Source organism: Cuculus canorus, chromosome 10 (assembly GCF_017976375.1).
Source record: "Cuculus canorus isolate bCucCan1 chromosome 10, bCucCan1.pri, whole genome shotgun sequence".
Lineage (NCBI taxonomy): Eukaryota > Metazoa > Chordata > Aves > Cuculiformes > Cuculidae > Cuculus > Cuculus canorus.
The window spans coordinates 2,441,939-2,459,244 of NC_071410.1; the positions used below are offsets into that span (position 1 = coordinate 2,441,939).

The following is a 17,306-nucleotide window of genomic DNA, read 5'->3' on the forward strand; positions in this document are numbered from 1 at the left end:
AGAGAATTATAGTCACAGGGATTTTCTGTGCCCTTCGTGGAAGCATTAAGCAGACACATCTTGCATACAGGGAACACCAGCATCCTCTCCCAAACAGAAATGCTCGGTCAGACTATTTAAGCCTTAGAGTGTTGCAACTCTTAATTATTTAAAAAGCAATTGTACAATTTATAATTAATACTCTCTCTACCACAAATACTACAGCTCCAGATGCCAAGTAAGATTGTAGCAGAAGCGAGAACGTAATGGTCAGCAGTATTGCAGTGCTTATTGTGCCCTATTCAGACGCAAAACCCTATAATGCTACAACACACAGAGAAGTTAAAAATAGCTTTATAATTCAGATAATTTTGTACTTACATTCCAGTCAACAGTAGAAAAAAAAGGATGTCTCTTGATTTCTTCAACTCCATCTGAACCAGCTCCTGAATAAAAGCAAATACTGTATTTGAAACACTTTTGGGTGAAGTATTTCAAGATTGCTCTAAAAATTAGTTCTTTTCTAAAAAATTCGCCTAGGTATGGTTATTTGAGGGAACTTCAATCTATCAGACGTCTGCTGGAAATAGAATACAGTCCAGGAGGTTTCTGGAGTGTGTGGAGGAGAAGTTCCTGACCCAGCTGGTGGGAGGGCCAGCCAGGGAAGGTGCCCGCTGGGCCTGTTGTTCACAGAGAAGGACTGGTGGGTGACGCAACGGTTGATGCCCATCTTGGGCATAGCCATGAAATGACAGAGCAGAACAGCTACCCTGGACTGCTGAAGGGCAGACTTTGGCCTGTTCAGAAGACCGATCAACAAAATCCCCTGGGAGGCAACCCTGAAAAGCAAAGGAGTCCAGGAAGGCCACCTTTCTCCAGGATGAAGTGCTACGGGCACACGAGCAAGCTGTGTCCATGTGCCAGAAGACAAGCTGGCAGGGAAGAAGGCTACCCTGGCTGAACAGTGAGCTCTGGCCACAACTCAGGTAAAAAAGGAGAGTATATGGCCTTTGGAAGAAGGGGCAGGCAACTCGGGAGGACTACAAATATGTTGTGAGGTCACGCAGGGAGAAAATTAGAAGGGCCAAAGCCCAACTAGAACTTGATCTGGCTGCTGCAGTGAAGGACAATAAAAAATATTTTTATAACTCTATCAGCAGGAAAAGGAGGGTTAAGAAGAATCTCCAGCCTTCACTGGATGCAGGGGGAAACAGTGACAATGGATGAGGAAAAGGCTGAGGTACTTAATACCTTCTTCACCTCAGTCTTTAATAGTCAGACCAGCTACTTTTATGTCAAATATCCAAATAAATTAACCAACCTAATCTATTTGACGGGTTCCTTTTAAACAACATCCTCAGTAGACTTTGTGCTTCAGGGCTGAGGAACTGAGGCATTCCAAGTTTTGCTCTAAAGGAAAACAGAACAAGTAAGATGAAGAAATGTATCTAATTAAAAATTGTCTACACAGACTTGACTGTACAATTTGATGTATCAAGGATCTATCCCAAAGTCTTGTAGAGAGCACGCGATTAAATCATCAACTTAAAGGTTCACATTATATGAGTGGTTTTAAAAAAACAGAAAACCACCATCCAAACAAAAAAAAAAAACACCAGACCAAAAACCCCAAATCCCACCCAAGCCACCAAAATAAGCTTTATGTTAAAACAGAGTAAAACAGTTATCTCAGGAATACATGTTTTCAAAGACATCCTCATGCCTCCAGGAAGTTATTACCAAAGTACCTCTACTAGAATCAATGCCAGGAGAGACTCGCCAAGTCCCAAATTCCTTGCCCCTGAAGTGACTGCTAATATTCCTCTTGAAACAAGAGCCTCAAGAAGTAGCTCCTAAAGCCATTATATAAAATCTGACTAATTTTACCAGGCTTATTTTATGAAAACAATTACGCTAGGGTAAGAAACTCTCTTGCAGAACCGCGGTATGACTTAGAACTCCAAGTGAGCCACTGATCTAATCCACTGCTGTCACAGGTAATGGCACTATAAACTCACACTCGGGGAAGGACAAACCGGCCTTCCAGTAGCTGAAAGGGGCTCCAGGAAAGCTGGCAAGGGACATTTACAGGGGCATGGAGTGACAGAATGAGGAGGAAAGGCTTTAAGTTGGAAGGGAGAAGATTTAGATTAGACATTAGGAAGAAATTCTTCACAAGGGTGGGGAGGCCCTGGCACAGGTTGCCCAGAGAAGTCGTGGCTGCCCCATCCCTGGAGGGGTTCAAGGCCATGGCAGGGGGTTAGAACTGCATGGGCTTTGAGGACCCTTCCAACCCAAACCATTCTATGATTCAGTGATATGTCAGGAAGAAGAGAGCTGTTCTCTCACCCCTTCCCTGACTATCGCTCTCCCCAAAAGCCTATGGCTCTGCATTAGGTCTGAAGGAAATTCTTTGTTAGCTAAGCACAAATAAAGATGAGAACATATTTGCCCAACAGCTTCTCTTATTAATCATCAGTTTACCTAGTCTGTCCTGTCAGACAGCTTCTGTTGTAACCGAGGTAATTCGATATGAAAAATGGGAGCACATCAGTGCACTCCAGATATAGGTACACAGAGCAACACCTGATTAGCCATTGCTTACAAAATAAGGGATGCCGTGACAGTAGCAAGGGAGTGAAACAACAACACGGGTGATAAACAGTGCTGCTCTATTTCACTGTACTGTTTTTATCTTTATTATATAATGAAAACACAAGTGCATCCTGAAGATTTGAATACCTATAGATATTCAATAGTATTGGCACAGTCTGGGATCAAAACCTTCAGGGGGGGGCTTAGCATTTTTGTTGCTGTTCTAGCTCAATGCTCTTTGAGGACAAGGAGTAATACAGGCTGTTAAAACATGTTTAAAAATCACATTTTCTGACTTTCCAAAAAGCAAGAAGATATACTTACTTCAGTATCATATTCATAGTTTCATTTCGATCTTTACCTTGAAATGGTAGTGTACCAGTAAGCATTTCAAACTGAAAAGGACAAACATTAATCGAAATCAACAATCCTTTCCGCAGCTGCTCAAACAAAGCATTCAGTACTGTGCTCTTCCCTGTTGCTACATCACACATAACTGCCTCAAGCTTTTAAAAGACGATCAAGAAGCTTCACAAAGGTAGAAATTTGTTTGCAGTTTACGTGGTAACAAGAGCGGCAAGTGTAATGCAACGATGATGCAGGAATATTTTACATCCACGCTTTGATGGATGTAAGAAAAATCCCACCCATAACCTAGCTTTAAATGTTGCTGTACTACAAAAACAGTGAAAAGAACAAAATCCTAAATCAGTACTTTATTTTCAGAGTCAATATGCATATTTCAGCCTGATGCTCTAATGCATCATAGCCAAGGTGTAAGTGTTAGGGGTTACTGGGTGATTTCACCATTCCACTCCGATATCCATTCAACAGGCTTAATCATACAAAAGTGCAATTAAAATCCCATCAAACCAAATCTTCAGGTTTTTTTTCTTTAACTATCAAGTATCATGCAAAATAAATATACAAACTGAAGTTTCATACTGCCCATAACTGTTCTGAACTACTAATGGACCAGATACATGATTTTTACAGTGCCTGATAAGCACTTCTGACAGGGCTAATCAGATGAAAAACACATTTTATTCAAATCAGTTGCTATTTCAGTAGCAATTTGCTTACTGGATTCTTTCTTCCCCTTACCCAAGACCTGGACAAGCTTATTCTAAAGATGTTATTTCAGATTAAACATACGCAGTGCATTTGTGACCTTAAGCAAGGTAAGGAATGAAGCATACAGTACCATGAGAACACCAAAGGACCACCAGTCAGCACTCTGGTTGTGCCCTCGCCTGTTTACTACTTCAGGTGCCATGTATTCTACAGTACCACAGAAAGAATAGGCCTTCTTCTCTTGATCTACTGATTCTTTGCTGAGTCCAAAGTCTACAACAACAGCATTACAAGAATATAGCCAGTAAAGAACTTTAGGAAAAAACAATACTGCATACAGTATCTGAAAATCAAAGTGTTGACAGCTTTTGTTTGCTTGCTCTCAGGAATATTATGCAATTATCCCAGCTCTTCATGAAACAAGAAATTGCAGATATCCAGAGATACCACAATTTGTTTACTACATACCACCAAACCCTGTCTGTAAGTCATATTAAACTGATGATTTGACATCAATATTACCACTCAAAATAACTCAATATTTGAAATATTACATAGTTAGAGCCTCATGATAGTCAGAAGTTCTCATTTTCTCCATTTACTCCCTGCTTTATTCATACAAAAAATAGGATACAAGTAGAAATTAGTTTCAAAGAGAACACAGTCTCCACAGTCTCGTGTTACTGAATGATGAATAAATAAATTCAGACTAAAAATAATGTTGTTATGTAAGAGAACATGGTTCTGCAATCTGACTCAAGTTTAGTAAAGAAGTATTGTACATCCGCTCATTTTACTCCCCAAATACTTTTTTCCCTTGTTTGAACAATGCCATTGAATACACAAGTCCTTGACATTAGCCCAGCTCTCAAGAGCAGGCTCTCAAGAGCCCTTTTTTTGAAACAGGAAATGACTGCTAATCAATAATCCCATCAACTATTCTTTCCACTTCTAAAAGGAAGTGAGATTTTAGGATTGAATTGGATTTAAATGTATCATGCACAACTTTAAAGATTATGCATTTTATAAACAGGATTTCCATCATCGTTATTCCAACAGATCTCTGAGTTTTAAAACTCTCTTTTTCTCTTGGACTCTACTAGTAATATCTGTAGATCAAAATAGATAATGAAATTTATAATTCAAAAGCATCATCTTAAATGCAATAGTAAAGTTTTCAGAAATTCATAGTAATTTGTCTTCTAAATAGTCAGTGTTTTGTATATGTCATTTCCTAAAATAAATGTATTGTAATTGTTCCTCATAGAACATTGTTCTGCAATTTTATACGTAGTTAAAAGTGATAATCCAGAAATGCAAAAGAAGAGAAGTAATATTTCAGCAGCCTTTTGTGCACTAAAATCTTTTTACATCAAAAAGCACCCCTGCTCCCTTTTCCAAGGCTCAGTGAGCAGCTGTGAGCCTGGGTCTGTAACCTCTTGATCTGCAGTTAAAAGGCATTTCACGGTGAATCTCAACACAGCTCATTATCTGACCTGAGTGGTGGATAGCTTTAGTTACTAGCACACCACCACCTGAACTAAAGCTCTTATAAAAAACCACATTCAATGCTTGCTTTTGTATTTCCCACTACTTTTCTTCTATTTTCACCACAGCAATGAGGATCTGCACTCTGCAGTGTTAGCAGCAATATCGCTGTAACTTGATCGATACAAATATTTGCCAATGTGAAAACTAAATTCAGTGGAACCTGCATGAACATCAGGATTTGGTAAATGGCCAAAACCATCAGATACAGCCTCTGACTTTCTAAAATACATCAATAAAACTATTTCATGTTACATAAAGAAATATTATCTAGGTCAGGGATACAGATTTCTTATAAAAAGTCTGTCCAATAAAAAATATTCTAACTAGTGGCTCCCCCATACCCCAGCCATCACTATGCATCTTAGGCTTGTAATTAAAAGCTTATACAGAAATATGTTCAGAAAGTGCTATACTAATAAGTGTCACCTACCTGTTAACTTGATATGTCCTGCTTCATCAAGCAAAATGCTGAAAATTAAAATTCACATTCACCAATACACATAAAGAGGAATGTTTACACACAACATTTAAAATATTATAGTTAAAAATTTTTATCTCCAGCTTATATTATTCCATTGAAATCATTGATATTTTTACATTTTATGTTCATTTACATAGTCTAACAAAAATATTTAAATTTTTTTACATTACTACAGTGGAAAATGCAAAGCAACAAGCAAAACACACGTAATAGTGGTAAAATAAATTTTACTTTACTTTTCTGGCTTCAGGTCCCTGTACACAATTCCCAAGCTGTGAAGGTGATCCAAAGCAAGGGCCAGTTCTGCGAGGTAGAATTTCACATCTTCCTCTGTAAACATAACCTAATAAGAACTGTATAGATTTACCTTCTGATCTTGTCTTCAGTTTTTAAAACTGCAATCTAAAAAATAGTCCTGTCTGTCTAAATTTCAACATAAGCTTTAAAGTACTTTATGAACTCATAACTCATTAATTCACCTAACAGAAATTATACACTAATACAGGCTAATCGTCACGCACACAAAAGAACCACCTGCAATACTTAAACAACTTAGCACTTACTACTAACTTACTTAGCTAACTTTTAAGGTAATAAAGTTCATTGTGATATTTGGTGTTATTGACCACCAGTGCTCCTGTTGCCACAACCCTATAGAGACTGTTTTCAACTGCATCATAAAATTTGGGAAACAATTGCCGTACCAAGTGACTGTCTGTGTGAATTCCCATTTCAAATATTTAAGGGAAAAGTAGATATAATTTAGAAAAAAATGTATGCAAAATAAAACACTTTGGTGAAAATGAAATGTGAACATCTGCAGCGGGAGTTGAAGAACCTACTCTGACTCTGAACAAACACTGACTGATGTTGCATACAGAGCACTGGAGAGATGTTTCTACCCCAAATACTCAGTATGAATAGTTTCCAATTTCATATACAAGAACTGTACCTGCTTTGCTCTCGTCATGTTTTAACAAGTTACTGGAGAAGCTGGTGATCTTTACATGACTGGAACTGACTCTGTGGTTTAAGTGCACTATTCCCTTATTTGCTGAAGACATGAGAAACAAGGAAACAGCCCCCTCAACTGCACAGTGCCTGGCTAAGCAGACTTAAATTCAGGCAACTGGGCTTATCGATTCAGTAGAACATGGATCTGTCCTTTGAATCACATATGTAACTTGTTCTACTGGCAACAGAAATAGTCCCAACTTCCATAATGACAGGTATTAGCACTGCATGAACAATAAAGCTGTCATGCTACATAAAGTTTCACCTTGCCAGTTAACAGAGCAATGTTGATACTGTTTTTCATCTATATCCAAAAAAGCAAGTGGAAACCTTGGATATCATTACTCCTTGGAGTACCCAAAATGCAAATCTCAGAATATAATGATGTTAAATTATAATATCCCAATAATAATTTCATTTAAAAGTGCTTTCTGTGTCAAATTAAACATGATGCAAGGCAACTTCATTAAATGTTACCAATGAAAACCTCACTTCATACTCATTTCACTTCCACAGCTGAGACTCTCATACTCACACTAGAATTTAAAGGCTAATGAAAGTGTTTTAATAACCTCATAGTAAACCTAATTAATTTAAAATAATGCTTGTGTGGAAAGCACAAAATGCCACAGGGAATTTACCCTCCTGTGTATTGTCCACTGTCTTTCATTTACCACGTACTTTTGAAAATACCTTGTCCTCCCAAAAGAAAATAAGATCCTATTTTATTTTTCTTATCTATACACACAGTAGGCATTTAGAAGTCATCATAGAAGGCAACTGAAGTCTTCCAAAAAACAAGTAGAGACTTAACAGTAAGAAAACTTGACAATTATTAGTTCTTTATTCCCAAAGGGAATACATACCTCTTTCAACCACCTAGCTATTATTATTATGGATAGACTTGCATCCCTTATTTAAGAACGTTGCATACTCAGTAATGCCAGCTGCAAAAGAACAGTTCTTCCTGCTATACCAGAATTTCCTCTATAATTAGACACCCTATAGTAAAGCAGAGATTGACCTCTTTCTACCTGCTGTCCCTATAACACTTTACAAGTCGGTCAGTTTCTTTAAGCTTTTAGCCTCAAGGTTAATTAATTTTGAGTTCAATTCTTAGACACAATCACTGTTTTACTAAGGTCAGCTACCTATAAAAAAACTAAAACCCCTTTAAATTCTTCTTTCTCTTTTGCCTGTTTTATTTTTAAAAAAAGTATACAGGAAAAAAACACCCCTAGTCCTTGGCCTTATACACTGGGGACAAAACCACCCCCATGTCATGAAAAATCAGTCGGATACCCAGGTTTCCCATTTATGAAAGTGGCTTTTCCTATGCATTAGCAATATTAATGTATTTACACTGGGGAAAACACTGAAAAGCTCTCTTACTGTGAAGCTGTTGAGAAGCTGCCATTAAGAATTTAAATCTTTATGAAAGGTTTACAGAAAGAAAATAAAAGCCTTATAAACACGTTCATAATACTTAAGGTAACATATAATAAATATTTGATAACAAATTGTAACCAAGAAAAAAAATACCAGGCTGCATCATAGTGCCCTTCTCTGCAGTTCTCTCTCCAACAAACAAAAATAGACATGAAAAATTGAAGTTCCAGTGGCATGCCAGTGCTCGATGAAGGGGAGCGGTCTCAGAAACGCTCCCTGTTCACACTGTGTGAGATTAAGCATTGGGATTTGCCTGACAGCATTATGAAATTTTACAATGCAGCAGAAATCTCTTAGAGATGCAGGCTTCCAGGAGCACCTACACTGACTATCAGCATGAGAACTATACATCCTCTTCTTTCATTGCTAAATCTTAATTTACTTCAGTTAGGTTTCCAAGCAACAGAACATTTTTAGACAAAAGAACTGTACTTTGCAGATATCAAATGAGAACCTGGGCTACTCATCAATACATACGCATGTTTCCTAAGAGTATAGAATTTATTCTAGAACATGTAAAGAAAGCCCAACTAAGCTATCAAAAACTTGACTATGACAAGAAATATGTGTGAAACAGCCATAGAAGATAACCCTTCATTGACAAAAAAAGCTCTGTCTAACACTGAGTGGAAATAAAATATTAGGCGCTTACCTCTTTGGATAATCGTGTGAATACATCTCCTCCCCTGAGAAAATCCAATATTAAATATAGCTTCCCTTCAGTCTGAAAGGCTTAAAAAAAAAAACAAACCACAACAACAATAGTTGACTGACAAAGATGATCTACAAAACAGAGCTGAATGCTTTTACAACTTGGAACTTCCAGTGAAAGGCAATACTTTTGTTATGGAACTGAAATAATTCAGCAACACATGAGGTAATCTATTGAATGACTACTTGCTTCTTCCCAGAAGACTATCTTAGTCATAAAACATCATTAAAATACTGCTCTTTTATTTCTCCTCTGTCAAACAGGGAAACACCAAGAGTGCAAATTACCGTGCTTTGGTTTTATTCAATGAAAAGTAAAAAAATCTCTGCAGAACTTGTAAGAATTTTTCAAATCTTTAACTTCAAAAGGACTTAACCTATAACTTTTATATACATGTGTCTTTACATTCCTTCTTTAGCCCTGTCAGTTCAAGTTGCTAGAACCTAATTCAGGTACTAAAATGGACACTACAAAACTGAGAAAGAGCAAAATCTGCTATGCCTTCAAATAATGAAAGAAACAGTAGCAAAAACATAATACCAACCATAGTGCAGTTTGACGATAAATGGATGATTTACTTCTACTAATATATCTCTCTCCATTTTTGTACGAACTCTATCCCGAACTGAGGGGAGAAAAAAAAAACAACTTGTATGAAACAAATGTATAATACAAATGGAACAAAAATTACCATATGGAAAGTCTTTGCTGTCTAAAGAAATACTTCTTGTTACCTTATCTGTTTTAAAATCTCCCACAAAACACAGGTTTTCAGACACCAAAACTCTGTTTTGTTTCTTACCTGCCCCAACTTAGTTTTGGTCTTCATCTGTTTTCCAACCTAGCTCAAACTTTAGTGCTAAGCCATATCAAGAAAAAAAAGCTCACATCTATATTTCGAGGCAGCCAATTCCCACCCCTGAGTTAACTATCTGCACTCAGAATCTGTTTTCTGTTTCTTAAGATTACTTTTTCCCCTTGGACTAGTAAGAGTCTCTAGTTACACACAGTGGAGCTGCATCCATTAAAGCGTCTCCTCAAAGCCAGAGCAGTAAGTTAGCTTGCCATGGCACCTATAACACGAGGGAATGACTTCACAATTTTAACCACAGTTAAATTCCAACTTAATCAAAGACAAAAGGAAAATTGTTTTTGAAATGAATTTTAATATAATGAAAAGTCTAAAAAGAATTAAATAACTCAATTTTAAACTTTGAAGGAGTACTTTTTACCACATAATTAAAGTTATCTGGTCAGATTTAAAGTAATTCCTAAACATGAACTTACAAGTTATTCTAGAAAAAAAGCCACTGTCAGAGAAGCATTATGAAGTCACCAAAAATTATCTAAGACTTACAAAATTATTTTATAAGGAACTATGTGCAGGACTCTTTAAAGAGATACAATTGCACTGAAAACCATTATCTAAGGTTCCAATTCCAAAGAGACACAGTTGCACTGAAAACCATTATCTAAGGTTCCAATTCCAGAGAGACATACCTTTCAAAGAGGCTTTTTTCAATACTTTCATTGCATAAAGTTGCCCAGCATCAGGACCAATTATTTTCCGGACAAGGAAGACCTGGTAATATAAACACCACTTCAAATTACTGCTAAAAAGACTCTATGTAAACCTGACTAAAACCCATTACTATGTCTTTACTTTTATGTTTGTTAACACAGACAAGGAGATAGCACGTCCCTAGTCCCATCCCATTCCTCAAAAACCGAGGAATGAAAAGAGGCCAAATATTCACAGTCAGCCTCTTTGCATAGGCGGGCTTAGTAATGGACTAAGCAACTATCATTAAGAATCTCAAAACCTCTAATTAATTTCAGACAGCTTTCAGTGTTCTCTCCAAAGTACGCATCTTTAAAGGAAGGGAAACTTGCGCTCCCTTAGTCAGAGCAGATACACACACCCCACCAGGCTCTCTGAAGTATTCGGACTGGTCATAACCTACACATTCTTTCCTACAGCAAATTGTTTAAATAAGTACTGGCAAATAAGTACTTCTATAAAAGTGCTTCTTTACTTTATTGGAGAATTCTGCCTAGTCTGCCACCTCCTAAGAAATTTTTGAGGTTTAAGAACCAAGTCTTGGTACAGTTGGACTCGATGATCTTAAAGGTCTTTTCCAACCTAGTGATCCTATGATTCTGTATGTAAGAGGCTGTATTAATTAATGAATTCTGTGGAAGTGGCGAGACGAAAGCAAGGAAACCTCACCACTTAAGATCAAAGCACCCTACCCCTCTGCAAGAGCAGCCTCAACAGGTTTTTCTACTCTTTTCTTTCCAGAGGAGTTTCACAGATAGCTGGTACAACTTAACACTAAGAAAAGCACGATATTAGTTTAGAACAATGCAGTGCAAATACCTGTACCTCTACTGGCTAATATTCTAGCTACCAGGTCTTCCAGTTTACAGAACTTTTTGGTACATGCTCCTGTTTCCCAATTGTTGTTCTTACAATAGCAATTATTAGTTATGAGGAATGTTCATATAGTAAAAAACGTGCAAGTCACAAGAGAATGACAAGAGCTACCCAAAACTGCCTCTCTGATCTTGCCTTATTCATTAACACTAGATTTATTTACACTAGATTTATTTACATGTATACTTTGATAGAAATAACCAAATTTTTTGAAATTGTTTTTTAAAAATAATCAAATACACTTGTCAAATTTTCCATTCTAGGATCAGAAATTCATACAATCTCATTGACTAAATTGTACAGGCTTGGGAGAGAGGCTGATGTTATTTTAAGCTCCAGTTAGATGACAAATGCCATATTTCATGGGTATCAAGACTTTTTGTTTTGCTCAAGTTTTGCCCAATAACTGACCAACAGCTCTGCTCTCCTATTACATGATGTTGATGCTCAAATAGTAAATGGAGTAATTTAAAATCCAGCAAATCAGAAAACACCAAATCAAAGATCACCTGGAGCAGGCCAGGTGCTGAAACCTTATCAAAGGCTGAAGGGAGAAATTCAGTAACAGACGCGAGGTTTAACCCTTCGTTTCTATATTAAACCCTGCACGGATGTCAAAAGCCAGCTACATAACGGGCTGTAGCACCATCCCCTGCAAGAGCAAACAAACTGTGTGCTTGCTAAACCAAAAGGCAGATCCTGGGAAGCATGAACTGCAGACAGCGAACAAACACCACGAAGGCAACAGCGACTGATCTTCACTGTTTGTTTTCCCTTTTCAACAGAATGCAACAAATAGGAAATGAAAAGAGCTCTGTTCAGATGTGCAAGAGTTACTGTCTCCTAGAGCCAATCCCTGACAAAGCACTGCCAGGTTTCGAAGGCTCCAGAGCAGACGTCTCGCTAGACTGGTGGGACTCCGAGCCAGAGAGCTCTTGCACAAGTCTGAACTCTGTAAAGTAAGATCCAAGTCAGGGCTAAGATGTCTGTACCAGACGCACTGAATCCTAAGACAGCTTAAAGACATCTCAAGTGAGGAGTAATAAACGTATGGAGCCTTTCAGGCTCTGAAGATGGGAAATGCATGAGGGAACTGGCAGCCAGCCTTACCAGGTGAAGAAATGGTTCTTAAGCTGTAAAACATTAAGAAATACTTCGGAAAAGAAGTCTATTTTCTAAACTATCACTTATTCACAGAATGACTTTCTAACTGCTAATTTTTTTTTCCCTCTCTCATATAACTCTGTGCAGAGGTTTGTACCTGCCACGAGACAGATGAAACCAGCAGAAGAACAGGAAGATGGCAGCATGTAAAGCTGACTGTCTGTTTATGCGCAGCAAAGACCTAGCTTGAGAGTCTGGCTTTAAAAAATAAATTAGCTTCTTATTCCCTAGGATGAATATTTCAATTAATGTGTTTCAAACTAGTGACTGAGACATTTGATTTTTAATGTCATTTCTGCAACATGACACAAAGTAACACATTACAAAAATAAGTTACTTTAACAAAACATTTGGCGTATTTCTTCTAGAACCAATTTGAATAACTGCTCACTTGGTGTCTTCCAGCTGTACATCACTTGACAACTACAGAGAAATAAACAAAACAAAATACATTTCCCAGTTTATCTACTTTATTGTTACTTTGGTTCAAGTTCCAAATCACCACAATCATTCCTCTCTACCTACACCAATACAGCTTTCATATATTGAAGGAAGTCACACATTCACAGCATGTCAAGTACCACTATTAAAATACAAATCACTGTCTCCTCTGTGTCTATCGATGTTTATTGTAGCAACGTTACCTCCTAAGCATCAACTTAACCCACAGAAGATGTGAAACAACCTACATGGAACAGAGACACTGTTCATTCTGATTCCTCACGGGATGCTGCAATAAAGTCTTGAGGCAGTTGAAAACACCATGATTTTATTTCAAACGGCCATGAGAACTTGTCAACACGAGAGTTGTTGCATCAAAATCACCCTAACTCTATAACCCAGATGGGAAATTCTTGCTGTTGGTGCCATTGTTCCTGTGAGGCTGCAGATGCCAGTGCAGCTGAAGCACAAAACGTGTCTCTCTCCAATCAAAGCAAACCAAAACCTTCCATGGCTGTCCTCCTTAAATTTGCTACCGACTCACCCTTCTGCCTGGAAACTGAGGCTGTCACACCTCTGTCTCTGACATGATTTGGTGTCCTGCTATAAACAGTGCTCCCTCAGCACCAGAGCAAGACTGGAAAAAGATGAAATTTGTCAACGACTTTCCAAACATTCCCAGCGACTCTGCTATGGCACTGTCTTATCCAAAAACGCACTTGAGCTGACCGCTCCCAGGCTGACACTCTGGACAGTGCTTTTCCTCTAAAAAACGCTAAGTCAGAAAGGCCATCACTGTAAAAACAAACCAAAAACATCCTGCATGTCAACCAATTGTCAAACTGGATGTGTAATTTCCACCAAAACACGGCGATTTCACAAGCCGATCTACCTGTACTTGGATTTGTTACGTTTATACCTGACCTGGTAGTATCACAGAAATAAGGGAAGTAGAACATTAATAAGAAAGTGGGTTCAAAGTGGACAACAGACAAAAAAGTTCACTGCCTTACCTTTCCAAACGATCCCTGTCCAAGGACCTTGAGTAGTTCAAACTGTGCTGGATCTGCTTTCTCACATCCTTCTTTCACGTGATGTGTAATAGGAATTTCTTTCACACTTCCTTCATCCTATTATTTCAAGGCAAACAAAATACAACAATGAACAGGCCTTAATTAAGTGACTCTCATTAGAAGTGCAGGTAAATGACTGCTCTTTTCTTTTTTTTTTTTTTTTATACTTAAGATTCTAATAAGGCATAAAAGAAAGCTGTTGAAGTGCTGTCCCATCCAATCTGTCTTAAATAAACATATCTAAAATTTCTGAAGTGAAATTCTCAAAGAATGCTCATTTTCTTTTGTCACAAATATTAGAAATACAGCAAAGATGGATTTTCTAACATGAAATATGCATATTTTCAAACTAAGACAATCCTTCTGTGCTTCACCTCTGTTTTAGCAGCCTTTCGTTTTCCCAGTGATTACTCCTCTCATCTTTCCCTTTCCTGAAATAGTCTTAATGAAAGCTAAATTGAATTTCATCATTTTAGGCAATTATTGTTTTTCACAGTAGCAAATAATAAATGGTCATCCAGTTGCAGCTAAAGGGATTTATGCTCTCCAAACGATGCATACAAGATATGAGTCATCTTAAGAACTCAGCACATTCTTGCATCTAACAAAAGAAATGCAGCTCTGGGGTACAGATCTCATGGAAAGAAAATCTTGTGAGGAGATCTCCTTCAGAAAGCCATGGCTAATTCTGGGGTAGGTAAAAGATTTAGTGTTCTGTTGACTTTTTCCTGTTACTCTCATCTTTATCAAAGCAGGGCAGAGTAGATGCAGTTGTGAAAAGGCAAATATTTATGATGAAAACAAATCATAAGCATTGCAGCTTTTATGGTATTAGAGAAGCTTCTGTGAGCCAAAACAAGCAAGGTGTCGGAATAAACACCCCTGAAACTACAGACTTAGTGCTAACAGCAACCCCAGCTCACAAGTAGAAAGGGAGCAGCACCCCTCAGCCCTATCATGAATACCAATGAACCTGTAATACAATCTAATCACAACAGAAAATCCCACCCAATTTGCAGTACTATGCTTTTAGGGTATCTAAATGATTATTAACTGTCCTCCTATCCTCTCTTTAGTTCTTCACCTTGAAAGCTTCCAAATGCCCTATCAACCTACAAGGCATTCTCCCCCTCAATAAGTACAAACACCACCAGAGAAAGACCTGGTCACTTTAATGGAACAGTTGGTTGTAGGAAAGAACATCATTCAGTAGTCCAAGACTGTGCATAAAAGCTTAAAGTGAGCATTACAAGACTTGATATTCAGGTATCTAGATGAAATTCTCTAGATGGGTTTACACTGAAATTCCGGTTAAAAACTATCATACGTGTACGTACTTCCTGGAATAATTAAAAAAGAAGGGGACAATCATCTCACTGCATTAATTGTCTACACCTTCATTGCTTTGTTTGTCCAGAGGGAGAATGGGAGAGTTCAAACTACATCTTTGTATATTCAAACACTGTAGTCCAGCTGTTATTGCAGGAGTCCCTTCCCCTCTCCTACATATCTTATTTCATACTCCTGGAAAAAGCCTGTTTGTGCTGTCTGCTTCCCATGCAAAGGTTGGTATTACCACAAGACACTGCAGGGTAACAAAGATAATTCTTTAATTCTCACTATAAAGCTACATTATTTCCCTGCTTGCTTGCAAAAAAACAGCCTACATACACTGATGATACAGTGTACACATCCCAACTTCATTCATTTATCCATCTTGTTGACTATACACATAAGTATCCATAGGAAAGATGCATATAGCTTTTAATTCTTACTAATTTTGTTAAACACATGCCTGGAGTTTAAGGCAGGTAAGAACAAACTTAATGGCCAGTTCCTTCTACCAAATATGTAAATACTCTATTTAGAAGCCTTTTTACTTCACCATCCTAATTGGCGTTCCTTAACACTGTGAACCTTTGCATGAGAAAAGATCTTCAGGAGTTCACCTGCTCTTCTGTTTATCACCCACCTTGATTCATTAGCCAGTGACATCACACGCGGTTGCTGCGGAGACTGACAAAGTATTTCTAAATGTGAACCAAGGAGAGAAATATTTGCCGTGCAAATAAAGAACAACTCAAGAAGTATGAAATGAGTTATTTTTTATGAAGTGTTTTACTTTCACAAAAGTTGTCTCTATAATTTCACCCACTCAAGTATCATTAAAGTACTAAAAATTGGCATGACTGAAATATAAAAAGTTCCCTGCATCATCAACAAGAAATGAGCAGGTAAAGAGCCAAACAGATATATATAAGCAGCATCATTTTCATTTCTCATTTGGCCTTCATGAACTGTAAATTTGGTTATCTTTGTGCTCTACTGCTTGAGTGGCAACTCTGTCTCAGGGCTCAGGTACCAGCTCTCACCGAGCTGCCTTGCTCAAGAGGGAACTCTTCCCAGCACCTTCAACAGTATAAAAAGCCCTGAAAGAGATGCCGCAATCAGTTATGGCTTTGTGCCATCTCACTTCATTACAGCTTGACTGGTACATAGCTTCAAGGACGCAACAAACAAGCTCTGCAACATCCTTCTGGCTTTCGTACAGTGATAGAGCGAGACAACCCACTGCTCCTCTTTCCCTGCTACCCATACAATGACTCTGTCCATTTACCTACTCCATATCAGGAAATGGCCAAGCACTGTGTCCTTCTACCCCAAAGAGTTTATTTGCCAAATCACTTATTTAAAAAGCTATTATTGCAGTACAAAGCAGTGGCTATAGCTGGCAGTAAGATCTACTTGATACCTTCTTCCACGATCCTGTTCAAAAATATATGGATGTGTGTGTTGAAAAATGGCAGGCAATTTTTCCACGCCAAGTTGGGCATTTCACTACATGCACGATTTCCCTGAAGTTTAGTCCCAGGTTTAGCCAGCATTCAGAACACTGATCTTCAGCATCTCCTAAGTAGGCACATCACCAAGGCATGGGACAGAATCATGCTCAACAGGGTTTAGCTGGGATCTTTCTATGTGAAAGTCCATTGTAGTCTGAGTATTAAACACACTGGTGTAACAATTCTGTTCTAAAACAGCATTAGTTAAGTTTCTTCTAGATGAACATATATCAACTACATCTTTCTACTACAAAGAAAGACTAGATGACAGTGTAGTAGGAGCAACATTAAGAACTCTATGAAAGGTTCAATGTTGGACTGAGCATTTTCTGAGGCTGGAGGATCCATAGGTGCTCTCTCCAGCACTCAGAGCCTGTTTTCAATAAAGCGCTGCTACACGCAGCAAACCTTCCCAGACCAGGCACAGCCCCTGCCCACCTACTAATTTCCCCCTTTGAGACTTGGAGCCTTTTCAGATCTGGTCAAATAAAAT

The 17,306-nt window shown here is 38.0% G+C and overlaps 1 protein-coding gene across 2 annotated transcripts in view; it reads right to left on the bottom strand.

The window, feature by feature from the left end:
* RPS6KA6 (ribosomal protein S6 kinase A6) overlaps positions 1-17,306 on the bottom strand; it is a 43,614-nt gene that overhangs the window by 15,794 nt on the left and 10,514 nt on the right. For both annotated transcript variants that reach the window (XM_054075467.1, XM_009555259.2), the window contains exons 3-12: positions 13,911-14,027; positions 10,356-10,437; positions 9,400-9,480; positions 8,796-8,875; positions 5,917-6,023; positions 5,630-5,667; positions 3,779-3,921; positions 2,899-2,969; positions 1,301-1,389; positions 361-425 (exon numbers count right to left, since the gene is read on the bottom strand). In XM_054075467.1, coding sequence (XP_053931442.1) covers positions 361-425; positions 1,301-1,389; positions 2,899-2,969; positions 3,779-3,921; positions 5,630-5,667; positions 5,917-6,023; positions 8,796-8,875; positions 9,400-9,480; positions 10,356-10,437; positions 13,911-14,027 — 873 coding nt within the window. The remainder of the gene's footprint in view (positions 1-360; positions 426-1,300; positions 1,390-2,898; positions 2,970-3,778; positions 3,922-5,629; positions 5,668-5,916; positions 6,024-8,795; positions 8,876-9,399; positions 9,481-10,355; positions 10,438-13,910; positions 14,028-17,306) is intronic.